We start from the raw sequence: 21,756 nt of genomic DNA on the forward strand, positions 1-21,756 counted from the left end.
TAAATGTTATCTCCCATTAATAACTTTGAATTAACTATCCTCCAATGTAATTTATGGAGTCAAAATTCTGGCAATATTGATATTTCTGTAATCAACATATTTAACAATTCAAAGGTCAACTCAAATCATTAAAACTGTAAATTGTTACACATCAGCTGTTGCTTTGGACTTTTTAAGGATCACTGATAAAGAGAGAAAGAATCAGTTAAAATTAGTAGGGTAAAAAAAGTATTAGTTTTTAAAGTGCCACATGACAATAAGTAATAAATGAAATAATGTAAGATCATTCTCAAAATCAATGTATAGTTTCTATATGAAGCTGGAAAAATATTAACACTTGATAAATAAATAGCTAAAGGATATAATGACAAACAGTGCATTTATGAGATATTATCGTTGCTTGACTAAGCTGTTTGAGGGCACAGTCTGATGCCTCCTGATCACTAGGTGCAATTTACAACTTACTAGTACATTGTGTGACTTAAATTATGTTGAACATCCAAACTTCATGCAACTGACAACATGTTCACTAACGGAAATGTCTAGTTGAACTTTTCTAAGGTCTTGTACTTTCCTGAAGTTTCCAACTCCTTCTCATTTCATTGCCAATATATTGACACACTTTCACTATACAAACTGAACACCTTCCTGATAAAATCTTGGAAGAAAAAAGACAAATGGTTTATGGAAGTGAGGATGTGTAACTTCTAAGGAATGAATTAACATCATCAGAAACATCCATCCTTTCCTGCTTGGCCTTACCAATATGTCAATTCTCAGGGAAATAAAACAGTAAAAAGAGGTAACCTGAGAATTCAAGAGGGCTCAGAGTTCTCATGGAGACATGCCAAGTCATGGGCAATACAGTCCAGACCTATGAGAGCTCCCTACTGCCTGGTACAGCAGCAAAGGAGTGGCACACAGACATGCTCACAACTGATCCACTACATGTATTCCAGCAGACATTACAACTGGAACGGGGCTGAAGAGGCCAATAAGGAGGAGGAATGTGTCAAAACAATACCAGAACAGAAAACTGCAGAGAGACTATGGAGAACCCGATTCCACAAAGGCCCACGCTGGAGCATAAAATGTTTGGATTGACAGAGTCCAAATGGTTTGAATTGAAAAAATCCATATGGTTTTTTTCATAAAATAAAAGATATATTTTTCATTTTCACCAATAACTTTATTGATTTGGATACTTTGAGGATGCCAGTTATTTCCTGCATGGTATAACATTGTTTATTCTCAATTAATGTCTCCATTTGGTCACTATCAACTCCAACTGGTCTACCCCATCAAGGAGCATCATCTAGAGAGAAATCTCGAGCCTGAAACTTTGCAAACCACTTTTCACACATTCAATTAGTCACAGCTCCTTCTTCCTACACTGCGCAAATCATTTTTTGCATTCAGCTGCATTTCTTCCTTTCTTGAAATACTAAAGCATAATATGGTGAAATTGTTGCTTCTCTTTTTCACCTTCAATATTCAAATGTTTGCACAAAAATTCAATTTTGATTTTTGAAAAAATACACACTGATAATGACAGCTGTCACAATACAATCTTAAAAAAACTGGTTTTGAATGGAATTAAAGACAACTAAGCGCTATTAGAGCCATCTTATGGCATAAACTGAATGAACTTTTTGGCCAACCCAATAGTTTCTCTCTGAATGTATGTAGTTCTTTCTTTCCATCCTTCTACACACAACTCCACATCCACCCATTCTGCCATGCACCAGCAAACCTGAGATCAAACTTTTGCCACATGCTTTAGCATTTCAAGAATAAGAGATTCTACTGCAAGTTCTAGTTTAATTTTTTCCCAAATAATAGTACTAGGGTTTTTTTTTAATACTTTAGGAATAAATAAGATAGCTTCTGAAAATGAAGAGAACTTCCAAAACAATATTTTTTTACCATGGCTCTCTTATAAATTCTATTTTGAGGATTTACTGCCTTTACCAATTGTTCCTATATTATGCTTTAATCTTAAACATTAATTCCCCAATACAAAATAAATTGTCATTTACAGAAGTTTTACATAATATGAATGAAGTAAGAGTTAAAAATGCTGGGTTTTCCCTTAAGGACTAGTTAGGAGGAGGTGAGGAGGTAAGGATGAAACTATCATCTTCATGGCTGTCAAAGCAAAACTGGAGGACATAGCTTAAACCAGACCCCAAATAAGGCTTCCTGTATCCTTCCCCTTGGGATATGCAAGTGGGCAAATCATGTGTGCAGGGCAGATACTTAACTGCCTGGCCTTGGGTCCTTCCCACCCAAGCAGCAAGACTAATGCCAGAGACAAGAATGAAGGTGACCTGCAAATTAGAAAGCCCCAAAGGACCAAGCTCCTTTACTAATTCAACCAACCGCCAAAGCCCAGTGACGGATATGATTTGGAAAGAAGTTCAGAAGCCAGTATTTCCAAAAGTGCAATGAATGTCCTCATCTGGGGGCTAAAATACTAAAGGAGAGAATGATCCCTGCTACACACAAAAACTCATACTACAGTTGAATAGTGAAAAAAGACTTTAGTTCAGATCAACTTATAATCAGCACTGACCATCCTTGATCAACTTCCATTTTCCCTACATTATAATCAAGATGGACTCATTAGTGAAGAAGTACCGTATATGCAATAACCAGTTAAAGTGCTTATTTACCAGCTGAGTAAAAAGTGTTAATACTTACCAGCTAATTTTCCAGTAATTAAAACAGTGTCTTCAAATAGCCATATATTTGCTTGGCTTTGCGGGAACAGTGAAAGTGTAATTGATGAATATACTGTGAAATACAGCACAATTAAAAGAGTTTATTAAACATGAGGCGTGGGACATATACAGTTCTGTTCCAACAGGCCCTTAAAAAAGTGGGGGGAAAACAAACTGTGTGACAGAAAAAAAGGAAGGATGAATGTAAAATATGATAGAGGAAAAAAAGAATCACAACATAATGCTAAGAAAAGATTAGACATCTCTATTTTATTTTACTTATTTTTTACCTATTTCATACATTAGTTTGCTAAGGTGGCTAATAACACACTCTAACTACCCCTAGACTTATGGTTAAGTTATATACTTGAATAACTTTCTGCTATTTTCTCTATATCATTGTTACTTACTTCCCTCTGACAATTTTTAAAAACATTTTTCTTGGCTCCATGATTCAAGGTTCTCTAAAATAGAGACTTATATCCATGCTTCTTTTTTAAGATCCCACGTAAACATGCAGTGCTCTTCTTCACATAATGTGGTTTGCTAAACAGGCTCTGAGTTGGCAAAGGATGAAACAGATTAACACACACAGTGATTCCTAGTAGTAGTACCTCAGCTGGGGCTGAACCCGCCTGTAAGAGTAGGCGTCTGAAGTAACTTGTGAGATGAGAAAGTACAGATCGCCAAGAGGCTAATAACTATTTTGAGATCAGCACCAAGAAGCTGGGACAAAAGATGGTCATTTTGTAAGCAAGGACAAATCAAATAAGCTTACCAATCCCACGCTAGAAAAATAAGTTTTGAAGAGTTACACAAAGCACAAATTCTCATCCTTTCTCTCTCTCTCCTGCACTTAAAGTTCATAGAAATAACATAATATCCCTAAATCATTTGAGAGGATAAAACACATTGAATGGGGAAATTTTTAATATTTTAAAATATTTCCAAGAGTTATAATGAAAAAGACAAGATAAAATAGCAAAAAGTACAGAATGATGTATGATGGACATTAAATGAAATATACTTTTCTTCTGCAATAGGAAAAGAGGACTAACTACCAAATAAAAGTGTAATTTCAGTTCAGAATACATTAACATTTAGACTGATTAATGGACTCATTAAACTGGAAAGGGGGTAAGAGGCAGGAACTCGGACGTGGAGATGAATCTAATTAGGACACCCTCTCCTGTTCGGATACTTTCTTGGTCACAGACGGCTTAAAGGGGGGCAGCTCTGGAAGACTTTTCAGACTATTAAACCTGAGGGGAATCTGTCTTAATCTCACTAAAACTTACTTTCAGATTTCTTTTCACTTAAAAATATTTCTGATTATAAAAGGGGTGTATATCCCCTGTGAAGTGGAGGAATACAGAAAAGGGTGAAAAGGAAATGACGGCCATCACACCACCACCACCGAGACAACCATCGGTCACAATTAGCATACCTCTTTCTGGATCTTCCTGTGATTTTTTTTTAAAAATAGGGAGCATGATATTGTATACAGAATATTTTGACTGCGCTTTTTCACTGAAGATAATATAATAAGCATTTCTGTCCTTCAACACAACTTTTCATAACATTTTCAAGGTTGCATATTTCATTTCTTGAAGTAAAAGATTTACTTAACCATTACACTAATACTGTAAATTCAGACTGTTTACATTATCATTTTTATTATAAAACTCTCTTTAAATCAACATCCTTGTGCATGAATATCTGTCAACTTTATTTGTATATCTGGTTTTAGAATAGATTATTAACAGTGGAATATTGGGTCAAAGATTACAGATTTTGAAGTCATTAACACACACATTTCAAATGTGTTATCCAGATAATTTTGCTGATTTGTTCTTCCATTAACAGTGTTTGACAATTCTGATCCTACCTCACTCAATCAGTACTGAGTATGCTTACTTTCTAAACTTTTCTAAGATAAAAAATCTAAAAAGTCTGTATTTTTTTAAAGATTTTACGTATTTAGTTGAAGAGAGAGGGGAGGGGAGGGAGAAAGAGTGGGAGAGAAACATCAATGTGTGTGCCTCTTGAGGACCCCCTAATGGGGATGTGGCCCACAACCCAGGCATGTGCCCTGACTGGGAATTGAACCAGTGACCCTTTGGTTCATAGGCTGGTGCTCAATATACTGAGCCACACCAGCCAGAGCTAGAAATGCGTTTTTCTTTGGTGTACAAGTGTTAGACTATAGGTGACAAAAATACTTTTGTCACATTTACTAATCATTGAAACCTCCTGTTTTCAAAATTGATAGGTCCTGATTTTGTCTATTTACCTTGTTTAGGTAGGGTCTTGGTGTTTTGCTTTTTTACTGATTTGTATGAGTTTTTTGCATATTAAGATTATCACCTCTTATTGTTTTGTATATTCTCCTACTTTCTTGTTTGCCTTTAATTCATATTTTTAATGTACAGTTGCTTTTTAAAAACACTCTTCTACTTTTTATGGTCAAATCTACTTTTATGAAATCTTTCATTGTTTTTAAGTTTAATCAGATCATTCTAATAAAAAATCAGATCATTTATTATTTTATTATATTTAATATGATCCAGTTTTCCACATTTGAACTCTGAGCAAAATATATTAGAATATGGATCCAAACTAATTTACTCCAGAAAGTTCACTAGAATATCCCAATACTATTTATTGGGATATTCAGCCCTTTCTCAATGATTTATAACGGTACCTTATTACAGGTTACTTTCTTTTAATATATACAAGTATTTGATTTGTACCATAGTATAATATTATATGGTTTTAATTTTGTAGCTATATATTTTATTTTATAATATAGTATTATAATTTATAATAGTTATCTGGAATTACAGATTGCCTCTAGTAAATCTTTTAAAGCAAGATTCCCAGTATGAGTAGGTAAAGTTGTGGTACATATACACAAGTAAATGTTACTAAGACATAATGAGTGACATCTTCCCATCTGTGACAGAAAACATGAATAGACCTAGAGGGCATTATGCTAAGTGAAATAAGTCAAGACAGAGAAAGACAACTACCAAATGATTTCACTTACATGTGGAATCTAAAAAACAAACTAAACAAAGAAAAAAATGGAAGCAGACTATAGGTACAAAAAAACAAACCAGGTTGCCCGATTGAGGGGGGAGGTGGGGTTGGGGGGTGGGTGAAAAAGGTGAAGGGATTAAGAAGTACAAATTGGTAGTTACAAATTAGTCATGGGGATTTTAAGTGCAGCATAGAAAATATATAAGGAATAATATTGTAATAATTACTTATGGTGCCAGATGGGTACTAGAATTTATCAGGGAGATCATTGTATATACTATATGATTGACCTAACACCTATACTATACACCTGAAACTAATATAAAGTAATATTAAATGTCAACTGTAATTGAGAATCAAAATTAAAAAATAAAGAGTAATTATAGCAAGGAAAAAGTAAAACAGGTTTTCCAGAAATTTTTACACAGTTATTCTTCAAAATTTATTATTTTTAAAAAATTTGGACTGACTCACATTCAAAAACTATTTTGCCAAGTTTTTAAAAAATCCATTATTTTTCCTAACTAGTTATTACTTCTGGTACTTAACAACATGCATTTACTGTACCAATGCTAATTTTGCAATCAGTAACTCTGCTGAAATTCCACTATTAATTTCCACTAGCAGCCCTGGCTGCTGTAGCTCAGTGGATTGAGCGCAGGCCTGTGAACCAGAGGATCGCGGTTCGATTCCCAGTCAGGGCACATGCCTGGGTTGTAGTCCAGTTCCCTGCAGGCCAACTCCCAGCAGGGGACACACAAAAGGCAACCATACATTGATGTTTCTCTCCCTCTCTCCTTCCCCTCTAAAGATAAATAAATAAATAAAATCTTTAAAAAAAAATTTCCACTAGCAGCACAATCACAGCTTCATAGCCAGGCTCCCTGAATCCACTGTTAACGTCGGCCTATTGATTATATATACTGTTAATTAAATTCAGTTTCCAAATAACTTACACTTACTGTGCTCAAGAATCTACAATCATAACTGCCTTATTATTCAGCACATAAATCTAAATGTCTCACCTCAAGAACATCCTTTCATGAACGTCCTTTCATCATCTGTCCCCACTTTACCTGGCTCGCCCTGCTTCCCAGTAATCCCTGGGGCACGTGACTTGCACACATGCTTTATACCAGAGCTTTGCTCAGAATTCCTCCAAGCCTCTGTAGGAACAAATAGGGCCCTAATGTTTTCTTCAAACTGACACTCCTTTCTAACCTGCTTTATATCAACTTCACATAGATATTCTCATTTTCAGTTGACCAGAATAAGAAATTCCCACAGCAAAGAAAAAAAATCATGTACACTCAGTGAAGGCAAACACGGCTCAAGTGCTTACTTGGCATTCTTCCGGTCTTCCAGGGCAGAGGTGTCAGCACGTAGCCATCTTTGTAAGCAATGATGGTTAAGCTGAGGCCTAGTTTATAGGGGACTCTTATCAGCACTGCTCCATTGTTTCTAGTTACTGTCGAATTGGTCTTCGTGTAGTTTATAAACACTTCTACAACAGCTTGACTCAGGTACTGGCGACTGATGATGTCATTCACCTGGACTTTCAGCATAAATACAGACACTGAAGGAGAAAAAGGCCAGAAATGCCAGCATGTTAGATCCCAGAATGCATGTCACTGTACTATAAGTGCCTTTTAGACATCTGAGTAATGGTACAAAACTGCTGTTGCTTTAGGAAATACACATGTAAAGATGGATGAATAGAAGTGTAAAAAATTCCAACAAGTTCATTATTCTTAATACAACTGAATAAATTGAATTTGTTATCAAGGCATGGAATTATTACTCCAATTTTTTTCTGCCAATTAAAAGAAAGAGCAGTGAATATTGGAAAGACATGGGTTCTCTCTTCAGGAAAATACATTTTTACTATGTCTTACTAATTCTAATCCTATCAAGTTATATAGATTTAACATTAAATCAAAATTCAGTCAAAGTTCTTAGGATAAAATGGCATCTAAACAATTCCATTACTTCATGGTCAGCTTCTTTATTTGGAAAGCAGGAGGTATTTTTCAGGTCCAAACATGCAAAACATCAAACAAGAATCTTTCCCTAAATAATCTAAAAGCATGATCCATTACATATATGATAAAACACAGTAACATAATAGGTTATGGAAAATGAAACATTAAAGCTTCTTTCTACTTAAACCTTCAGCCTTACTCTCAAGTACCAATCTCGACAATGTGTTCGTGGGTTGACCAGTGACAATGTTGCCTAACTTTGATAAAGAACTTATGTCACCATGGGAATGCCTTTGCAAGCCTGCATCACAACACCTGTGACAAAGATGCCTTCTCTCCCACTACAAATGGGCCTTGGAGCCAATGAAGCTCCATCCCTGACATTTCTTAGGTACGTGAGCTTGTTAAGTTACCTCCCTAAGTCCATTTGCTCGTCTGTAAAATTGTGAGTATAGTGACTCTGATACAAAGTAAATAAAATGAAATAATGCAAATAATGTGCTCAGCATAGTGTTCAGTTGCCATTTAATATCGTCATTATTAATAAAAATTATTACTTCACACTTGGAAGCCACTTCACAAGCACTAAAGCACATCAGTAGAAATGCGTCATAAGGATGGATTATGGTGCTACACACTTGTACACAAGACAGTTTTACTCAAAATATATTTTAGCAAGAACAATCAGGTTTAAAAAAATATCCCAGTCACTACTGATTGAGTCACAATAGTATCACTACCAAGTTGCTCTTACGCCTTATTTACTTTAACTTTGTTAAAATAAACTAGACTTTAAATTGCCTTTTAAATACAAACTCTGGAACCACGGTAACAATTGCCCAGTGCTAGTAAGAAATGATCCTGAAAGTTAGACAAGGGCTCTGTTCCTTTCAAGAATCTAAAATGAGTTTCAATGTTATCCAAGTATAATTCTTTATGTATTCAGACACAATCATATTTTCAGTGTATTTCTTCTTATATATTATAATAATTCTAACCACAGTAAGAACCAAAATATGTCGTGGGTTAAAGAGCCAGGCACTGTTATTTTTTTAAGTGCATCATTCCATTTCCTCTTCAAAACACCTGCATTAGAGAGACACTACCATTTTCCTCATCCGTTGGGAACTGTAGGTCAGCAAGGTTTGTAAGTCAGCTGTGGCCAACTCACAGTAGCTGGAGGAAGTGGGCAAAGCTCGTGCTCCTAAACCACGGCACTGCCATTGCCTGATTACAGTCTTGAAAGCAACTCCAGTCCCAGTTTGGACCGCGGGAAGAATTAATTGGGAAAAGGGAAAAAAGGGGAGGATTATATTCTAAACAGACATACCTTAAAATGAGGTCCCAGTAGTCTGTCTGAAAAAACGTTACTTTCCAGGACAATAATCTTGTATATATTCACATGTTAATATGCAGAATAGATTACAAGACAAAGTATAAATAAGTGAAGTTTATCCACATCTCTGCTTTCTCAGAATTTTAACAAAAGACAGCCTTGTGGGAGGTTAAATTACTTGTGCGTAGTCATTACTATCATTACTTTTAATACACACATTCAAAAACATCAGGTACTAAAAGGTCAACTAAGCCTTTCCTTAATTTCAACTATTCCTCACATTATTTAACTATTTTCTCATCATATCAGCAGTTTGGCTCATTGCTATGACTTCACTAAAATCAATAAAATCAGGTTTGTAGTCATTTAAAGACAAAACATGAAAAGGACCAGGAATAAATATATGTTGCTGGTGCCAAGGAACATCATCATGTATATTATCTCACACACACACACACACACACACACACACACACACACACACACGACCTGAATGTCCCTCTGTAAAACACGAAACATCAAGTCATTTTGCTAATGAAGAAATGAGAGCTCCGACAGGGGATGCCAAAGGCTCCCAGTCTCACAGGCACCAAAAGGCCGTGTCAGCCCCCCGAAGTCCCAGTGAGTGACTCCAAAGTCCTCTTTACACCAGGTTACATACACTGAGTCTTGGGGGTCGCACTACTAAAAATAATTCAAAGAATGTATGATCATATCATCATTGAAACTTGAATTTATATATGATAACAGCAATTAAAAAGGGGAGCATATGTATTCACACTGATACACACACTGATGCTAAACCATGGTTTTAAACTCCCATGGGAAGTATAACTCTTGAGTAAAAAAAAGTTTGTAATGTATATGACATGTTGGCTCCCAGACCAAATGTACTGCAGTAGGTCCACTTAGGACAGTAAACACTTATGTTAGAGGACAAGTAATTGCTGCTCAATTCAAAAAAGTTCCCCCAGCCACACGCCCCTAATTCCCTAAACAAAATTTATTGAGCCACTGGTAAAAAGCATTGACTAATGTGGGTCAGATAGATTTTGTCTGTCGGGACCTTGAAATATGAGTAAAGAAACACCGAGGCAAATAGAAAATTGAAAACAAACAAAAACAACAAAAAAGAGGCACAGAGGCTAATTGTTGGTGGAGCTGAACCATCTCAGACTTAGTGGGTAGGAACTTAGTGGGTAGGAACTACCCATCTGAGTTCCTAACCATCTTAGTGGGTCTGAGACTGTTCCTAACCATCTCATACAGTCTGAGTTCCTACCCACTAGGCTTCCAGCATTTCCCCAGTCCCTCTCCTTCCACAAGCTGGGCTGTGCGGCCCCACTTGCTGATCCGTGAGCTCTATCGTAAGCCCTCCCAAAAGTCCCTTTATCTCTGGTAGACAGAGTCAGATTCTGTTGCCCTCTTCCAAAGCAAGGACTTTAATGATAATGTACGACCATAAAGCTAGGATATTTACTAGGCTACTCTCTTACAAGAGAGGACAAAGGAAGGAAAGATAATGTTATGTACCAAGAAATATGATCTATGCCACGGCACATAACTAAAAGATAAGGGAATCGGGATTCCCTATTAAAATCTGATGAGTCTTATTTAAACTAAATATACTTACAATGGCTGCTTCAACAGTATGTTCAGGAATGGAACTCAGAGAATTTTTATTAATCCATTTGCTACAGAGACTAATTTCAGAAATTCTCAGAGCCTTTGGGTTTGTGGACAAATTCCAGTATGTAGTAAGATCTTAAACTAAATTCATCTTTTAAAAAATTCTGCACAGTCCATCTGTTTCATCCTTGCAAAAGTACCACTGCCAAAATAAGACACACTAAAACCTCTTGATGCTCTGAAACTGCTTGATTTATAAAATGTTTTCTAAAAGGTTTCTTAATCCACAATGTATTTTTTCACATGCAATAATAACATTCATATCATAAATTTGATGAGAAAATGAATATCAAGGTCAGAAAAAACTATTTACAAAGGTCAAATCTTGGCTACCAAAATCAGTCTTCGTCTCTGAGACGATCCTCTGTATCTGTACTTTAGAGCAGAGGTCCCCAACCCTGGGCTGTGACCTGTGCTGGTCTGTGGCCTGTTAGTAATCTGGCCATGAGCCTGTAAGGAACTGGGCCTGTTAGGAACCGAACCAGAGCCCACCTGAGCTCTGCCTCCTGCCCACCCCTTCCTTGGAAAGACCAGTCTGTGGTGCCAAAAAGATTGGGGACTGCTGCTGAGCACCTTCTAGGGTTAGCACACAATGAAGGCCTGACCAGGAGTGTCTTTCTACCTCAAATTGGAAAAAACTATTGATATTTGAGTGATACACATACCACATTCAGGACTAGAAATTTTACACAACAATACAACCATGAAAGTGTCCAGGTTCATTTTAACACAAATGTGCAAGAAATTTTTCCTGATTTATTGCAAGGAAACTGAGGCAACAATTGCACAGTTAAGAAAGAGCCCTGGCTGATGTGGCTCTGTGGATCGAGTGCTGCCTGCGAACCAAAAGGTCTCTGGTTCTATTCCCAGTCACCGCACATGCCTGGATTGTGGGACAGGCCCATTAGAGAGCCATGTGAGAGGCAACTGACTGCTATTTCCCTTTCTTTCTCCCTCCCTTCCCTATCTCGAAAAATAAATATATAAAATCTTTTAAAAATGTATTTTAAAAAAGAAAGATATCCATCAGCAGAGTTAACAGATGGATTCATCTGAGTCACAAGCGTTTTATCCACACATCTCTCATTGAGAACCTTAGGAATTTGGTGTTCATCATCATTTACCAGCTTACTTGTCTCCTCCCAGCCTCCCAGGAAGTGCTCCCTCGTGGACTCTCCAGGTCACTCACCCTCCTTCCGAAGCCTGGTTTGTGAGGCACCCCTCACCCCCCACCCCACAAACGGCAGCAACGATAGCATTAAAACAAGACAAAACCAAAAACTTCAACGGAAAGCCTGGTCAAAACAATTAAAGGGGCTCAAACAACTCTTTTCTTTCAAATAAAAGTTACAAAGAATTACTTGCCCACGACTTAAAATAGGATGATTAGGACTTCCATGATGTCGAGAGTTTGACCAGGCAAACAAGGCTGGCAGCCAGAGCAAAACACATCCATAACAATCCCCCTACTAGTTCTCTCCTCCAACAACAATACGCTGGCATTTTAACTGGGCACATCCTGTGATTAAATATATGATTTTTCAACCAGAAGTGCTTTTCTTTCCATATTCTACTCACTCCTCTCCATTGTATTTTCAGCTTTCTATGCACATATTATTTTCCTTGTCACTTAATTATAATCATTATGTCTTGCCCATACAATCTTCTTTTCAATATGTCACCACTGGTTTTAAAATGGTTCAATATCAAATGATTTCAACTGCACCCTTAGAAAACATATAATCTAAATGTTGAGAGGAATAAGTAACAATACAATACACATCCATGAGCACGGTTCTGAAGTTACTGGGAAAGATTTAAGTTTCTAGCACATAATTACAAGTGCTATTAAGCAGTGAGAATCACTGAACTTCAAAAGGTAATAATAAATACATATAAAGAAATGTTCTTGAAAAAAGCTCATCAGAACCAACAATACAGTATGGTTTTGCCACAGGATCCAGGTAGGTAATTCAAAGTACAGGAGAGGTTTAAAAATATTGCTAACTTTTTATTTGGATGATGGCATCTAGAGCTTGAAGTAGGGTAAGCTGATAAATTACAATCTCACTTCCTTTCAAAAGGATTTGACATCATCTTATTACGCAGCTACCATTATGCAGGTTTCAACTGTGCCCACGGAGAATCCACTTATTTTCGGACTTCCTACAATAACTAGTCTTTTTTCCATTGTGTTTCAAGCATCTACAATAATTTCATTTTATATACAACAAATATTTTCCTCTCTAGAAATACTGTAACAATACAATAGGTGTTTAAAGCTTTATAAACACATAACAGGTAATATTTTTTAAATCTAAAATATTTCAAAAATAAATGAATTCAAAAACTATATTGAGGTTTATGCATTCTAATAAAATCTGGAAAAAACAAAGAGCACAAAAATACAGTGGAATGAAATAGTTGGTTGGGAATAATCTGAAATGTTCAGCTACATTAATTCGCCCAATAAAATGTTTATTGACTGCCTACTGTTGGCCATATCTGCATTAGCTAGATATTAGGGGATGCAAACATTAATAAGACATAGTGTTAACTTGAGGAAGTTCTGAGAAAGCAACATATGAAAAAATATAATTATCTGCTGCTACCATAAGAGATTTTTTTTGTTTTTAACACTTTTTATTGTTGTTCAAGTACAGTTTTCTGCCTCCCCCCCCCCGCCATCCTTCCCCACCTCCCTTGTAAAGGAGGTTTTTAAAGCAATATTGAATCACAGACAAGAATTTTCTATAGTACCTACAGTCTGCCATGAAATTATGAACAAATTATGTAGTAACAATTCCTACAACAAATATCAATCCCAAAGAGAGGTGCCTGCAGTCCCATGCTCAGTGCAGTTTTGCTTGCAATAGCAAAATAGGTATGGAAACATCCTAAATGTCCACCAGTGGATGAACAAATAAAGAAAAGATGGCGTGCACACACAATGGATATTATTCAGCCCTAAAAAGAGGAAAATGCCGACATGTGCCACAACATGGATGTACTTGGAGAACATTATACTCAGTGGCATAAGCCAGACAGAAAGACAACATATGATCTGACTTATATGTAGAATCTAAAATAGTCAAACTAATAGAAGCAGAGCGCGGTGATTGCCAGAGGCTGGGGGAGGAGGAAAATGGGGAGTTGATGATCAAAGGGTATGAAGTTTCAGTTGTGCAAGATGTATAAGTGCTGGAGACCCACACAGCATAGTGCAGACTGCTAACCACCCTGTATTATCCACTTAAACTTTCCTAAGAGGGTAGATCTTCCTTAATTGTTCTTGCCACAAAACAAATAACAATGCAGAGAGGAAGAAATTTCGGGAGGTGATGGATATGCCTCTATGGCCTTGATGATGCTGATGCTTTCACACACGTGTACTTATCCCTAAACTCGAGTTACAGACATTATATATGTATAGCTTTTTACATATCAATCATATGCCAATAAAGTGGTTTAAAAAAATAAGTATCAGCCCTGGCCGGCGTGGCTCAGTGGATTCAGTGCCAGCCTGCAAATCAAAGGGTCGCCTGTTCTACTGCCAGTCAGGGCACATGCCTGGGTTATGGGCCAGGTCCCCAGTAGGGGGTGCATGAGAGGCAACCACACATTGATGTTTCTCTCCATCTCTTTCCCCCTCCTTTCCCTGCTCTAAAAATAAATAAACAAAACTTAAAAAAATAAAAATTAAAAAAGTAAGTACAAAAATGTGGATCTTACAGACTTTAGAATCAGTTTACAACATTATTATTTGAACAGGAAGAATACCAACATTTTGAGTTCAGATCTCCAAAGGTCCTGCCCATTCATTCTCTTCTGTTTTTCATATCTGACTTGATGGCAAGAACCCAAAAGATGCCAAATTTCTGCTTTAACCCAAATCAGTCTTTACTGGGGTCACCCAGAGGCCTAGTTCACTCTTCACCCATCATTTTCATATGCTATTCAATCACAGTAACCTTAGCTGAGAGCTATACAAATATCTTAAGATGTAAACAGAAAACATCTAGTTCCAAATTTAAACATCTATATATCTAAAACCTTTAGTAGAGACATAACAATCATGATTTCACTAAGAAAATATTCAATTCATTTCCAACTCATTTGCTTTGCATTCAAAATCTAAAATCCGGCGACCACCTCTTTTTCTAGCCTTATCTAATGGTACTCTTTTATCCAGGATTGGTAAACGGTGGCCTGCTGGCCAACTCTAACCCACTGCCTATTTTTGTAAATAAAGTTTTATTGGAACACTGCCACATCATTCATTTATGTATTGCTGTAAGAGCAGAGTTGATAGTTGCTTCAGAGACCATGTGAACTATAAAGACAAATTACTTACTACCTGACACTTCACAGAAAACAATCTGCTGATCTCTGCTCTCTACCAGCACACACATTGGTCACTGGTCATCACACAAAACCAACCCACTTTCTGCTATAATATTTTTTCCTCTTTAATCCAAAAAGTTTTTTCTCAATCTTTATCTGTCAAAGTCCTAATCCATCCTTCAAAGTCTAGCTCAAATGTGCCCCCTTCAAATAAAGCTGCCCTTACCCTAGTCAGATGGAGTCTTCTTTTCTGCACTGACTGGTCTAACAGCACATCATATATGCCAGTGTGTGTTCACTTTTCTGTGTATTTGTCTCCTCTCTCCATAAAAGCAAGATTCCTGATAGCCAATATTGCTTCAAACTCAGCCTGTGTTTTACAGAGTTTAGTAAGGGGTTTAGTACGCAGGTACCAGATGAATGAAAAGCAGAGAGGAAGAAGGGAAGGAAGAAGAGATCAACAGGAGAAAAAGAGAGAAGAAACAAAGGGAGAAAGAGAAATAGAGAGTAGTGGCTAAGCACCCTGAGGGGTAATTGTAGGATATCCACTTGACGCTACAGCCAGTTCTCCAGCCTCAGTATTCAGTGAGATTTTGAGCTTACTCCCACAATTGCCAGTGAGAAACAAATTATCACATCCATCACAACAACAAATAAATACTAAGATTCCTTTTACTTTTGGAAATTAATACGACTTTTCCTTCTTTTTTAATATTTTACTTATTTATTTTTAGAGAGAGGGGAAGGAGGGAGAAAGAGAGAGAAACATCAATGTGTGGTTGCCTCTCATGTTGCCCCCACTGGGGACCTGGCCTGCAACCCAGGCATGTGCCCTGACTGGGAATCGAACTGGCGACCCTTTGGTTTGCAGCCCACGCTCAATCCACCGAGCTACACCAGCCAGGGTTCCTTCTTTTTCATAAGAATATTTAACTTGGAGGTTTTGACTAGAGAATACATAATTAGCAAAATTTGCAAAGTAAATACAATGTAGCTGTATTACAGCAAAGATTAAATTTTAAAAATATACTTTTATGATTACCAAACAACGCTAATAAAGCCACTTTACAATTCTTTCTCCCAGGGTACCAGCACAAATCTCCTATTTAATAGGAAGGAAGGCTGAAGGTTTAGAAAAGAGTGAGGACAACAAAGGAGCTGGCGTACAGAGAAAAAGGACCACATTATTCTACATTCTGTAAAGCAGAGTGGAAAGGGCCTCCACAGTGTGATCTTTACAGCATTTCAAACATGGACACACAGCCTCCGTCTTTTAAAGGAACAAAAAGTGCTGAACTAAAGGGGAAAAAACACAGAAAAGTAGAAAAGGCCCCTTTTCACTGGTCAAGCACCAGATTGAATCCAAAACTCTTACTGGCTTTTGAGTTTATAAGAAAAAAAATCCATGCCTGTTTGAAACAAAAACTAACTTGTCTGCAGTACGTCAAATCTAAGAAGATGAAGATAAAATAAGCACACGGTCTCAAGAGGTGAAAAATGTAATGGCACAGATAAAATATATATTTTCTCCGGGAGGACTAATAAGCTTAAATGAGTGCCAGTCTCCAAAACTAATGAAATGAATAATGTACAGGGAGTCCTTACAACGCAAGGATGAATCCACTTCAGTCAACTCAGTAGGGTACAAGTGAGAGAGCCAAGCCATCAGTGTTTGGACTGCTTCCTCCCGCCTACCCAAAGCGCCCTTTTCCTCCAGGGACACAAATCACACTCACTCCTAAAGCATAATGTCCAAGCTCACTCGGCAGGCATTTATCGTTCTCATTTCTATCTTTTCTTCCCAGTTTTTTATCCTGTCTTGGAATCCCTTACAATTATTCATCCATTCACTCACAGATTTACTCAACATACACTTATTACTCTCTCTATATAGGTAGGCACTAAATAAGGAGCAACCGAAGAATCTACAGCCTAACAAGGGAAAGTTAAGGGACACTTTTTAATTTAAGTTTTTGAAAATGCATTTGTCCCGGCTGCCAAGGAAGTACGGGGCACTTAATTCAGACTAAAGTGGATGGGAGGGCTGCTCTGCGGAGGAAAAATCAGAACTGGGTTTTGAAGGAGGGGGATCAGGGAGGGCTGAATGGTATAGTCCCCTAAAGCCTGGAATTCAATCACTGATATTTACCTTTATGACTCAGCTTGGACATCCCCTCCACACTGAGACCTTCTGGGAGGTCACCACACCCAGTTCCAGGCACGGGGGTGTCCTGCAGGGTAAGAGGAACTGGGTTTCTCCTTCCTTTGTATGATACATCCTGGCTCAACCCTGCATTATCAGGGTTATGCCTGACATCACACATGAGAAACTAAAGACTGAAAGAAGTGAGATTTTATTTTCTGAGGGAATTCAGCAACATTTTTAGAAGACTGAAGAAAGAACAATGAGGTTCAGAAGAGTATGTGAAGATTGCCCAAAACAGAAACCAGTGAGCTGACAAAAGGTGAGAAACAGACCTCTCCAAAGGAGTAAAAATGGGAAGGTTGCATTTCATCCAGGAAATGAATGCTACTGGCCATCAACATCGGCCCTCAAGAAGGTCCTTGTCTGATGTCATTGTACCTGGGCTCTCTCTCCCCTCTATCCTCTCCTTCTGCCCTGCACTGCCCCTGGGTACTTCCTTGAGCATGCCAGGCACATTCCCACCTCTGGGTCTTCGCACAGGCTATTCCTGCTCCCTAAAATTATCTTCCCTAGATGTCCAAGAACCTTACTCCCTCACTTCCTTACACTCTTTGTAAAAATTACACCACTTCTAACGCCTACCCTCCCAAGCCTCCTTATCTGAAGTTTCAGGGGTTCCAAGACCACTTTTAAGTTTGATGATTCACCAGAAAGTCTCATGCCACTCACAACTAAGATTTATCACAGCAAAGAATGAAGAGTGAAAACAACAGGAAAAATAAACACCTCAATTAAGCCCAGACAGGTCAGGCACAGGGTTCCAAGTTCTTCCTCTGCTGGAAAAGCACAGGACACAAGTTCTCTCTCAGGTGCAGGGACACATGCAAGGTGTCTCTGCAAAAAGGGGGTGGAAGGGGCAGCCAAGAGAGTCTAAGGTCCAAGGCTGGCATGGGGGCACTGGTCATGCAGACCCATTCCTGGCAGGTAACCAGCAGGTGGTAGCTGAAGAATAGATACACCAGATGTAGAGCATGAACTTGCTAAGCAATCCTGACGGGCTAGAATAGCATGCCTCATTGCGCGAGCATGTAAAACACCATCATTCATGAGTAACATAAAGAACATTCCCAGGGCCACGACCCCAGGGGCTGCCCAAGGGGCAATCGCGGTTCCAGGCTCCCCTGGCGACAGGCAAGACCTGGGCAACCAAACCTGCTGTGATAGCACTCCCTTCACAACCTAATCTATTTTTCCCATACTACATTTTTACACACTATATAATTTACTCATTGTGTTCACTTTTTGTTTACTGAAATGAGGTCATACTTTTTCACATGTTACTGTACCCTCAAAATGTTTATTTCTATGAATATTTTTGACTGAAGGATTGAATTAATCAATGAATTGCTTATTCTGCTACCATTAAATGAGACCACTGGCTCAGAATCACTTAACAACTGTCAGGGAGGATGCTAATATATAAAATGAAGTAGATAAGCCCAAAAGTAGAAGGTGGTACAAGGGGGAGATGTGTAAGCAACCATTTCTGTGCAGAGAACATTTGTGAGTTATGCACTTTAGGCAAAATAAATTCTTTGTTTCTTTACCACTTATTTAACAGATACATTCAGTCTTATGATGTTGAGAACTTCAAACAACAGGATTAGGGAAGTCCCTATTGCTTTTTCTTAGAAATGCAATTGCATGTACGAAGATCAAGTTCTATCAGTCGTTACCAACTTTAAATAATTAATCAGAAAAATATTCTGTAGTAAATCGCCAAGGAATCAAATTGAAGTTCTTACTAAAAATGGAAACAAGTGATAACATAAAGACAAGTGATAACGTAAAGGAAAAAGCCCCATTTGGGAAAATAGTAAAGAAAAGTTTAAATATAAAGTTGTTACAAAATCTATTTTATGCAAAATTTGGCGTTTTGGTCTTGGTTGCTATTTTAAAGAGTAATCCCTTAGGAATCCTTGAGCAGTACAAGTTTCCCCCCTCGGTGTTTCAAACGTATTGATGATGGTCCAATACCTGGGAGTGTCAAGACCACCTTTGGAGAACCACCACTGAATGGTCCCTCAAGTGAATTTAACTGGAAATCAGGTTAGGTGTTGGCTCAAGCACAACGCCCCCTTGGGGTGAATTAAGTGTGTATTACTTGAACTGGGCTCCACGTACTCTAGCCTCCTTTGCACCTTAACGGCTTGATGTCCTTAAGTAGTCCCAACTTGGCAGAACTGATGGATGAACCTGGAGAGAACTATGGCATCCAGGCCAAAAGTAGAATCAAGCTACTGCTCTTTACATAATTAATATCTTGAAAATGATTGAGCATACCAAACTGAAAATGTCCCCCAGAACATTTTCCACCAAGTTTCTAGAAGAGATGCAATAGCCCCAAATAGCAAGTAACTATCTAGTGTGATTACCGTTTTGAGCTACACAACTCTAAGCCAAAGGACCTGGCTAAGAAAGAACTCCTCGTGGGAGTCCACGTTAACCCACTTCTCCAGAATGGGCTTTCAGGTAGGGTCAACGCCACCAACTGAGACAACCAATAGCAGCCTCCACCCTCTACCAAGAGACATGTCCATGGCAGTGTTCATTCTTATCCCAAATTCCAAGATCTTAGAAGTTGAGCAATGGCTACCAAATGTATACCATTAAGTAACTAGCAAATATGTATTTTTTAAATGATTACTAAGTTGCTAGAAGTTGTTGCTTGGCCACACACAAAAAAGTACTGATAAACTAAAAGGGCTATAAACCAAGATGTTTGGGAACTTCTGTGTTTGGGCAGTCATTTTATGCTATACTTTTATCACACACCTATTATATGCAAAATCTGTATTAGTCACTATGAGAAACACTAAGAAATTAGTTGACTTCAAATACATACATAAAAGAGTCCAATGGAAAGAGTGAAAGAAACAAGAAAAGTGCATAAAAATTATTTGAAGGATCAGAAAACTATATGACTAAATTATACCAGTTAACAATGTTAAGCAAGAAATGAGTCATATGTAGATTCTTAGTGTACACCCTTCTAAAAAGTGCCTGATTATTGTCTTAGCAAGAATATTTCCGGAAACAATTTTTCTTTAGAAAAAAACACATTTAGTATCATAAACAACAGTGTCTAATTATTTTCTCAATGCATGACTGATTGCATGAATGAACAAATAAGTATTAAACAAAATATTTACAAAACCTCAACCTCAAAATTTCCAAGTTACATAATGTGTTACTACTGTTACTTTTTCCAGTATGCTCAACTCTCTCGGCCTAAGGCACAGCTTCTCAAGCCTGTATACCCATTAAAATCACCAAGGGAACTTTTGCTCTATTTCCAGGTCTCACTCGGAATTAGCCCAAGTAAATCACTTGGAATTAGCCCAAGTAATTCCGAATCCATTGCAGGTGGGGTCTGGGGAAACACATTACCAAAAGGTCCTACATAGTTTTTAGTGCATAGCCAAGGTTGAGAAACACTGACCTGTAATAAAAAATAAGTATATCCTAAGGGAGTGGGAATATGACCTGAAGTCATCCTCTTGAGTTCAATTGTTGTTTTTTTAAAAAAAAATTTTAAAGATTTTATTTATATTTAGAGGGGAAGGGAAGGAAAGAGGAAGAGAAATATCAATGTATGGTTGCCTCTCGTGCATCCCCCGCTGGGAACTGGCCTGCAACCCAGGCATGTGCCCTGACTGGGAATCAAACTGCGATCGTGTGGTTTGCAGGTCCGCTCTCAATCCACTGAGCTATACCAGCCGGGGCTGTTTCTTTTAATATAAAAAAAATTAAAGTACATATCTTTGCTTGAAATGGGCATGCACATTTCTCTAAGGCTTACTCTGTTCCCTCTGCCAATCACTCTTAGAGGAACAAGCACCCAGAGAATCAGAGATGCAGGGTGCTGACAGGAAAGAAAGCTGACCTTGGTAATTAATAATGATAATGATAATTCTTTTTAGTTTTTTTAATCAGTGATAGCTACCATTTTCTAGTCATTCATTTCTGTCTCCCTCTCATATGCAAAGTACCTGGTTACCTCAGGGTTTGGTTTCACTGAGTATTTTTCACTGGTTCTTTTAATATTCTATATATAACATTTAGAAAAATACAAAAAAATTGAGGAAGATAAATATTTCCTAGTTTCTCAAGGTAACTTGGATTTCATCCAGTACGTTTTAAACAGTGGATTTATAAAATGAAGATCATATCGTATGTTTATGTAAAACTGTGTACATGTTTATGCAAACACGAAGAAAGGTGTGAAGGAGACTGGGTACAATGCACTCAGTGAGCATGCGCTATAGGCAGGCAGGGAAACAGAAGACAAGCCAATAAAGAATGATATAAGCTCTGTCTTTCGGTCAAGATTATATTGCAAACATGTATTTTTCAAAATTATAAGATTTCATTATTAAAAATATTCTATGGGTTGTTATTATTTTACTATTAGTGCATGTTTAGTCATTTCTA

The 21,756-nt window shown here is 37.6% G+C and overlaps 1 protein-coding gene across 1 annotated transcript in view; it reads right to left on the reverse strand.

Annotated features, from left to right (window-relative positions):
* Window positions 1–21,756, reverse strand: part of FAM171B (family with sequence similarity 171 member B) — a 68,778-nt gene that overhangs the window by 20,967 nt on the left and 26,055 nt on the right. Inside the window, exons 2-3 of the mRNA XM_037043795.1 lie at window positions 7,108–7,341; window positions 2,704–2,796 (exon numbers count right to left, since the gene is read on the reverse strand). Of these exons, the coding sequence (XP_036899690.1) occupies window positions 2,704–2,796; window positions 7,108–7,341 (327 nt within the window). The remainder of the gene's footprint in view (window positions 1–2,703; window positions 2,797–7,107; window positions 7,342–21,756) is intronic.

Source organism: Sturnira hondurensis, unplaced genomic scaffold (assembly GCF_014824575.4).
Source record: "Sturnira hondurensis isolate 20B ecotype Veracruz unplaced genomic scaffold, ASM1482457v3 Scaffold0004136, whole genome shotgun sequence".
Lineage (NCBI taxonomy): Eukaryota > Metazoa > Chordata > Mammalia > Chiroptera > Phyllostomidae > Sturnira > Sturnira hondurensis.